Source organism: Octopus bimaculoides, chromosome 2 (genome assembly GCF_001194135.2).
Source record: "Octopus bimaculoides isolate UCB-OBI-ISO-001 chromosome 2, ASM119413v2, whole genome shotgun sequence".
NCBI classification, from domain to species: domain Eukaryota; kingdom Metazoa; phylum Mollusca; class Cephalopoda; order Octopoda; family Octopodidae; genus Octopus; species Octopus bimaculoides.
In genome coordinates this window covers 132,782,876-132,791,889 of record NC_068982.1, presented here as the reverse complement: position 1 = coordinate 132,791,889, position 9,014 = coordinate 132,782,876, and the positions used below count along the sequence as shown (strand labels likewise).

General features: G+C 35.5%; 2 protein-coding genes across 2 annotated transcripts in view; both read left to right on the top strand.

Moving 5' to 3' along the window:
• Window positions 1-9,014, top strand: part of LOC106881856 (cadherin-23) — a 65,987-nt gene that overhangs the window by 47,682 nt on the left and 9,291 nt on the right. Inside the window, exon 9 of the mRNA XM_052965882.1 lies at window positions 5,129-5,253. Within this exon, the coding sequence (XP_052821842.1) occupies window positions 5,129-5,253 (125 nt within the window). The remainder of the gene's footprint in view (window positions 1-5,128; window positions 5,254-9,014) is intronic.
• The window catches only part of LOC106867972 (uncharacterized), a 17,854-nt gene continuing 9,388 nt past the window's right edge, over window positions 549-9,014 (top strand). The window contains exons 1-2 of the mRNA XM_014913052.2: window positions 549-609; window positions 5,129-5,253. Coding sequence (XP_014768538.1) covers window positions 553-609; window positions 5,129-5,253 — 182 coding nt within the window. The 5' untranslated portion in view covers window positions 549-552. The remainder of the gene's footprint in view (window positions 610-5,128; window positions 5,254-9,014) is intronic.

Sequence of the window (9,014 nt, the reverse complement as noted above, 5' to 3'; positions counted from 1 at the left end):
ATTAAATAAAATGCTTTTATTTCATTTTTGCAAGATTCATGATGCAAAATTGTATATTGAAACAGATGTTGTTTGTATTTTTTGGTGGGGGTCATTTTGCTAATAAGAACTACACACGCTGGTTCTATTTCACCAAGGACTTTCATCCCTATATGCAGTCTCATCAATAAAATTCAGGTCTACCTCATTGGAGAGAAAGGAGCAAATTTGATGAAATGGAAAATGGTTATGAAAAGATTTTGATAAACCAGCTGATTGATTGACTGACTGTACAATTTCTCGAAAAACCAATTAGTTTATTGGTTAATTGAATCTCTAGTTGAGTAAAGAAATGGAATAGAACCAATGCATGTGTTTCTTAAAGGTAAACTGTTCCTTCTAAGACAATAAAAGAATACTTATATATTTTATATTTGTATGAAGTTCCATTATATACTTCATGAATAACTATATAATGAATTTTACTTTACTTTATGTAGAAAATATGTAGAAAACCAAGAAGCTACTAAATTCATGTTTGATTTTTTTTCATTAATATATAGAATCCTTGATATGAAAAGAGTTTTAAATGCAGAGAAGTTTGAAAATTTTGCAGTAGAAAGAGTTAAGGTAGGAAACTGTTTGATTTCAGATTTTGAATGGTAAATGTTTTGTGTTCCTCTTGTAAAAGTGGTGAAAGAGGTTGTCTGGTAAACGTGGTTGAAAGGAATGAAGACAGAGACATTCTTCTTTGGTAAAACCCTCATCGACTTTTTCAAGTTTCACTTGAAAAAGAAAATGAGGGTGGAGAGGGAGCTGCTGTCCTCGAGTAAATTTATCAAAAGTTGTGAAAATGGCAAGAGTGGATGGTACTGCTCAAAGTTTAGACTTGTGAACTGGAGGAAAGGAATTGGAAAGATTACTTGTCCTTGGTATTCAGGGTGATCTTAGATGGTGAGATTCCATTATTATCCCAAGAGGCCCACCTGTATCAAGAGGACTCCATCACTATGATTTTTTTTATTATTCTTTCTTCTTCTTCTTAGTGCTATATACTATGTATACTTCCCTTCTTTTAATGTATACCTTGCATACTTTTCCTTTACCTATTTTTTTTAACATTCCCTTATATGTAAACCCCTTATGCCTGTTTTGTATTGTCCCCCTCCTCCTTCACTCTTCTTCTTCTTCTTCTTCTTCTTCTTCTTCTTCTTACTACTACTACTACTACTACTACTACTACTACTACCACCACCACCATCGCCGCCGCCGCCGCCGCTGCTACTACTACTACTACTACTACTAGTACTACTACTATTATTATTATTATTATTATTATTATTATTATTATTATTATTATTATTATTATTATTATTATTATTATTATTATTAAGGCACCAAGCTGGCAGAAAAGTTAGCTTGCCAGGTGAAATATTTAGCAGTATTTCATCTGCCATTATGTTCTGAGTTCAAATTCCACCGAGGACGATTTTGCTTTTCATCCTTTCAGGTTTGATTAAATAAGCACCAGTTATGCACTGGAGTCGATGTAATCGACTTAATCCCTTCCCCCAAATTTGAGGCTATGTGCTTCCAGTAGAAAGAATTATTATTTATTATTATTATTATTATCATTTATTATTATTATTATCATTTATTATTATTATTATCATTATTATTATTATTATTATTATTATTATTATTATTATTATAATTTATTATTATTATTAATATTATTATTATTATTATTATTATTATTATTATTATTATTATTATTATTATCACTGAGCAAGAGAGCAGTGCATGTCATCAAAGTGGCACTAGGGTAAAATATATGAGCTCTAGTATACCCATCATAACTACCCATCTCATAAAGATACACCAGGCACATGCATCACAGCCATATGTGCACGACATGCTGATCTTTTATCAAGATAAACAGTGCCTGACCTTACATATGGGGCCCAGTTAGAATTTTTTTCTGGTCAAGTAGCCCATTCCATTCAAAAGGTTCCAGAATAAGGTTTTTTTAAGGATGATGAAGGAAACATCCTTGTTTCCAGAGGTGAATTATTCAAACCCCATGGCTGAAGTTCAAAAGATAGTGCTCATGGGAACTGCCCATATCCTATTCAAACCCCAAAGAATTCCTCTCAACACATACCTATGATGCTCCCCAACTACTTCTGCTTGTGATCAGAGATGCACATATCGTCAGCCACTAAGGGACATGCTCAACTAGTTATGGTCAAACAATTGACAAGCAAATCTGTGGTATTGAGCAGAATATTTGCTGTAGTCCATCATTTATACCAAGACAAAACAATGTACATGATAACACTTCCAATCAGTTTAGATCAGAAGCCATGAGAGCCACTGCTTGGTACTGCATCAGTGTATTTATTATTATTATTATTATTTTATGTTTGACTTTTGTTTTGCATTTGTACAAGTTGGATCCAAGTCTCACCCAGAGACCTCAAGAGACAACAAGTTAGAAGTTCATGTAGGTGTTATGCCTAGGGTACCATATATTTGGATTTGTACAGTTTTGTTCAAGTGAATGTTTAAGAAACCATAAGAAAATTATGTGTTTGCTTTAAAATTTGAGATCACATAGACAGTATTTTACGTAGGATATGGGCAGTTCCCATGAGCACTATCTTTTGAACTTCAGCCATTTTGGGGTTTCCTGGTATCTGAGCTAGGTAGTAATCAGCCCGTTTCGCTGTCATTCCCAGGGCACCTATGACAATAGGTATTGTTTTCGTCTTCAGATTCCACATTTTTCTAATTTCTATTTTATTATTATTATTATTATTATTATTATTATTATTATTATTATTATTATTATTATTATTATAGCTATTATCTCTTTATCACAGGTTTTGTTGGAGCTTCTGGAGTCTTGCATGCATAGCAGGCTTACTACCTGCAGCCTACAGTATCATGCTGTTCAGTCTTTTCAGCTATTTAATACTTTCCTCATTATTATTATTATTATTATTATTATTATTATTATTATTATTATTATTATTATTATTATTTGGGAGCTCCTCTATTCTGATGACCTTTCTCTAATAGCTGAATCACTACCAGAACTAGAGAAGAAGATTCAGGTGTGGAAGCAACGTCTAGAATCAAAGTGCATTAGAGTTAACCTAGCAAAAATCAAAGTCTTACTAAGTAGGAAGGCAGACAAATCATAAATTCCTTCAGGTATATGGTCCTGCTTGGCCAGTAGAAAAGGCATAGAGAGAAACTCCAAAAGGTGTCTGCTGTGTAAGCTAGGGCTACATAAGAGGTTTAGCAATATTAGAGGAAGGTTAACAGGGAAAATAGTTTTTGTGTGTGGAAGGTGTGCAGGTACAATAAACACCAAAAATGTACAGAAAATAGATTCCATCACATTCCAGGGGAAAAATTACAAGAAGTTGATAGCTTCTGTTACCTAGGTGACCAAGTCAGTAGTTCAGGTGGATTCTCTGAAAGCATAGCTGCTAAAATAAGAGAAGGCTGGGCAAAGTTCAGAGAGCTCCTGATAACAAAGAGCTGCTGGTAACAAAGGACTTCTCACTTGGAGTGAAAGGCAGTCTGTATGACACATATTTGCGAACAGCCATGCTAAAAAGAAATGAAGCTAGCATGCTCTGCTTGATGTGTAATGTCAGTGTGCATCCACAACAGAGTGTAAGCATCCTAAGAGAAAATTTGGACATAAGAAGCATCAGATATGGTGTGCAAGAGAGATGACTGCACTGGTATGGTCATGTGATGCACATGGATGAGGACAGTAGAGGGAACCTGTGGAAGAGGTAGACCCAGGAAGACATGGGGTGAGGTGGTGAAGCACGATCATCGAATGTTGGTCCTCACAGAGACAATGACAAGTGACCGAGACCTTTGGAGATATGTCATGCTTGAGAAGACCCATCAAGCCAAGTGATATCGGAATCGTTGTCACTGCCAATGTTGTGTAAGTGACCCATTGAAAGAACCCTTCAATCATTGGGCTATATGCTTTGCTTGTGAAGTCCTGTCAAACCGAACGAAATTGTAGTCATGGTCAATGCCAGTGCTGTCTGACCAGTACCCATGCCAGTGGCACATAACTGGCTCATTAAAAGCACCTTCAATCGTTGGGCGATATGCTGTACTTGTGAAGACCTGTCAAACCGAGTGAAATCTTAGTTGTGGCCAATGCCTGTGCCATCTGACTGGCACCCATGTTGGTGGCATGTAAAAAGCACCATTTGAGCATTATGCCTCATGGAAGCAGCGACAGGTGACTAAGACCTTTGGTGATGATATACCATGCTTGTGTAGACCTGTCAAGCCAAGTGAGACCGTAGTCATGGCTGATGCCAGTGTCAGATCATTGGCACATAAAAAACCACCCGCTACACTTTTGAAGTGGTTGACATTGGGAAGGGCACCAACCATAGAAACCTTACTATATCAGACTGGGACCTAGTGCAGCCCCCCCCCCCAACTTACCAGATTTTTGTCAAACCATCCAACCCATGCCAGCATGGAAAGCAAATGTTAAATGATTATTATTATTATTATTATTATTATTATTATTATTATTATTATTATTATTATTGTTGTTGTTGTTGTTGTTTTGATTCAGGATTAATCTTATTCCTGGGAGAATTTATGATAAATCATTAAATGCTCAAAACCCCTTTGATAATCTTCCCTGCTCCTAGGAGTCAAATTTTCTATAGAAGCTCTACAGGAGATTCCATTCCAACCTTCTTTATCTATACACCGTCTCTAATGCACCAATTACCACAGTTACAATTTTTATAGATTGTGGTTGTTGTTTTTGTTGTTGTTGCCTCTGTTGTTATTGTTAGGGCAGTTGATTGTCAAAATCATTACAGTGTCAGAGACAAAATCCTTGTGGTGTTTGCATTGGTTCTTTACATTCTGAAGTCAAATCTTTGCTGTTCATCCCTCCAGAAGCAATGAAATAAAGTACCAATGAAGTACAAGGATCAGTTTAATTAACTAATCCCCATCCAACAAATTGCCTCAGTTGGAAATTATTATTTAATTATTGATGTCATTCTTATGTGATTTTTATGTTTATGTTTATTTTTCTGTAAAAATCATTGTTGATTGATATTTCTTGCTCTTCTAGGAATCTGAACCATTTGTAACTGTTGACAACAAGGAGAAGAATTTCATAGTTTTTATTACGGTCATTGTGGTGTTGGTTTTCATATTGACCATTACGATGATTCTATTTTATGCAAGTAATCGCAGGTTGGTAGTTCTTAAACTGATGAACTAATTTTAAAAAAATATTTACTAGATATAAACTTTTGAAAATTTCATATGGAATAATTTCAATTCAAAGAAACTTTTGTGTTCTGAAATGAAAGTTAAAATACATTCATAGATGAGGTAAAATATTACTAACAAGTTTTGTAACATTGACATTTAGGACGACTTTCCAAGTGAATTGTAATATTGTGGAAGGGAGTACGAATTTATTTGAGAAGCTGTTAATTCAAAATTGGAGTATAATTTTATTTTTACATTATTTACATTTGACGGATATTTGTCCTCATCTTGTTTGTTGTTAACAACGTTTCAGCTGATATACCCTCCAACCTTCATCAGGTGTCTTGGGGAAATTTAGAACCTGGTTCTCATTCCTAAGGTATTTTTTGATGTTATTATTATTATTATTATTCAGGTCACTCCTTGGAATCGAATTGGGAATCTTCAGGTTAGTAGCTCTTAACCACTACGCCATATTCTTGTGGCAATTATGGAGTGAATTTTAGGGCTTATAAATCTAATATTTTCCTATCCTTCCTTAATACCGGTTCCCACATGCTACTCATATCTGCACTCAGTCTACTTAGAAGGTTGTTGTGTCCTAGCATATGTGCTGCTTCTTTTAGTTTTTGTATTTTCCTTTGGTGTTCTCTGTCTATTATCTTAACTTCATCCCACAGGGGGAGGTGGTCTCCATTTTTCCATACATCATCACCTACACCCGATTTATCAATATCTCCTCATGTCACAGTTTTGCGATGTTCATCTACCCTTATTTTGAGGGGGTGGCATGTTTTGCCTTTGTATAACCTACCACAGCTCAGTGGGATGGAGTACACTCAGTCTTTGGTCGTATTCTCTTCTATTGGTGGTTTTACTCAAAGGAGATATTTATGAAGTGTTGTATTACTCTTGAATGTTGTCCTGATGTCATATGGGCCGCATATCTTTTGTATCCACAGTCTGTCTACCCTATGTGAAAGGCCTCTCCGAAAAGATTCAAGAGTAATACAACACTTCGTAAATATCTCCTTTGAGTAAAACCACCAATAGAAGAGAATATGACCAAAGACTGTATTTACTCCATCCCATTGAGCTGTGGTAGGTTATACAAAGGCAAAACAATGACACCCCCTCAAAATAAGGTTAAACGAACATCGCAAAGCTGTGACACGAGGAGATATTGATAAATTGGGGGTAGCTGATGATGTGTGGAAAAATGGAGACCACCTGCCCCTGTGGGATGAAGTTAAAATAATAGACATAGGTCACCGCTGGAAAATACGAAAATTAAAAGAAGCAGCACATATGCTAGGACACAACAATCTCCTAAGTAGACCGAGTGCAGATATGAGTAGCATGTGGGAACTGGTATTAAGGAATGATACGAAAATATTAGATTTATAAGCCCTAAAATTCACTCCATAAATGCCCATGGGAATATGGCATAGTGGTTAAGAACTTGGAATCCTGGGGTTAGTACCCCAAGATTCCGAGTTCGATTCCAAGCAGTGAGCTGAATAATAATAATATTAACATCGAAAAATACCTTAGGAATGAGAACCCAGGTTCTAAATTTCCACAAGACACCTCAACTCTTAAATATAGAAATGAATTTTATTTTTTTTTTAAATTGGTTCACATATCTTATACACATTAGTACTTTTAAGCAATAACATGCGTGTGTTGTGCCCCTCTTCGGTTGGGTCTTTAGCGGCTAATGTTATGCTTTGGGTTGGAATGTAGCCGTCTACCAAATGTAGCATGTCGATGTAATGCTTCAAGATACTTGCGTCAGATTAAGAATAAACACCAAAAAGGCTGAAATATTCTTTACATATGTTTATTCGTTTTCCCAACAGGTACTTAAAGAGACAGTAGCAATTCTAGTGATGATGACAAGGTTGGCTCGCCAGTTAGTAGTTGATAGTATAGAAAAAGGTTGTCAGTCAGTAGAGAGTGAAAGAGTAAGGAATGCACAGTGCTGACTAGAAAGGAAGAAAGGATAGAGGTGGCATCGTCTTTCTTGTGGCCAAGGAAAGTGCTGCTCTTGTATGGCTGATGCAAAAGAGTGTGTTGCTCCTTGGTCTGGCTGACACAAAAGAGGAAGATATAGGAGATTTTCTTTGTTATATAGACTATGGTCAGTAATGTAGGTCAAACCTTAAACAAAAGACTGACTTTTCCTTGTCCAGCCCAAGTCCTAGGGGTTCGAGTGTTTCTTCATCAGTCATCTGGTGTGGAGAGGATTTCCCTATCGTTTTGACAAGCAACAAGCAGGTAGATTTGGTTTCAAATCTCAGGCAGGGTCAAGCTATATCCTTACAGGTCAACAAAAACCTTGGACTGCTTACTGACAAGCTCACTTTATTTGTGCAGACTCTCAAGACATTGTATAACATTTGAATGATAGTGTTCAAGATATAGTGAAGTTCCAGAAACAGTAAGTTATGCATTCAGGTAGTATGCCTTGGTTGCAGCTAATGAGATTGCATTGACAAAATTTGAAACAGAGAGAATTATGATCCACAAGACATTCATATTTTAAAATAATGTTTAAGCCTTTTCTTAACTTATTTCTGTTGAAATACAATGGCCTTTGTTTCAATTAAGTTTGAACTTAACAAAGAATTTAGAAAAATAACTTTATCATTAAAGTGGTGTTTAACATGAATGATTTAATTTAGATTACTTTAAACAGGAAGTTTAAAGTAATTAAAGTGGTGTTTAACAATGGAAGATTTAATTTAGATTATTTTTAACAGGAAGTTTATATCATAGAACCAGGGGCAGTCTCATGTGGGTTGTTATTATAAGAGTTAAAAAGATTACAGAATATTGAAATGTCATGTGTCACCCCAAAATAGATTCTATGAAAGATAGGTAAGTGTGACAAAATTGGCATTGATAAACATGATGAAGTTATGGATGCAACAGTGATGATGTTTAAGTAGGATACATGTTGTCAACTGATTTGGATCACTCAATGGAGGTGTTTTTGTTTTTATAAAATAAGCAAAACGAAACAATTTTCTGTTGCTATGTTGTTATTTCAATAGTTTAAAATTTACATTAATCTTTTTCCTTCTTTTTGTTACCTTTTTTATTAACACATTTTAAAGAGCTGATAAAAGAGAAGCATTACTAGCAACAGTACCCACGGATATTCTGTAGTTATTTTGAAAACCATAAGATAGTTGGATGTTTATTAATTAATGGTAGTCTCTCAGATCCAAGAAAAACATTTCTGTCATTCCAAGGTGAACAGCATGCACAGATGATCTGCTTGTAGCTGCATATTGTGTTTTTCTATCTATTGGATAACAATGAGCAAGTCTGATTGGATTTTTGCTTGATCCCCTCTCCTGTCGATGACCTTCAGAAGCTTAGAGTCATCTGCAAAAGTTCAAATGCTGTCATGTTTGATGATGTAAATAATGTCATTGATGTAAATAAAGAAGAGAAGTGGGCCCAATATAGTATCTTGTGGGACTAATGACTTTTGGTGAGCTCAATGTCATATAACTAACACCCATGTTGATGGCATGCAAAAACACCCATTACACTCTCAGAGTGATTGGTGTTAGGAAGAGCATCCAGCAGTAGAAGCCATGCCAAATCAGACTGGAGTCTGGTACAGCCCCTCAGCTTACAAGTCCTGGTTAAACAGTCCAACCCTTGCTAGCATGGACAACAGACTTTAAATGATGATGATTAGGATATATATATATATATATATA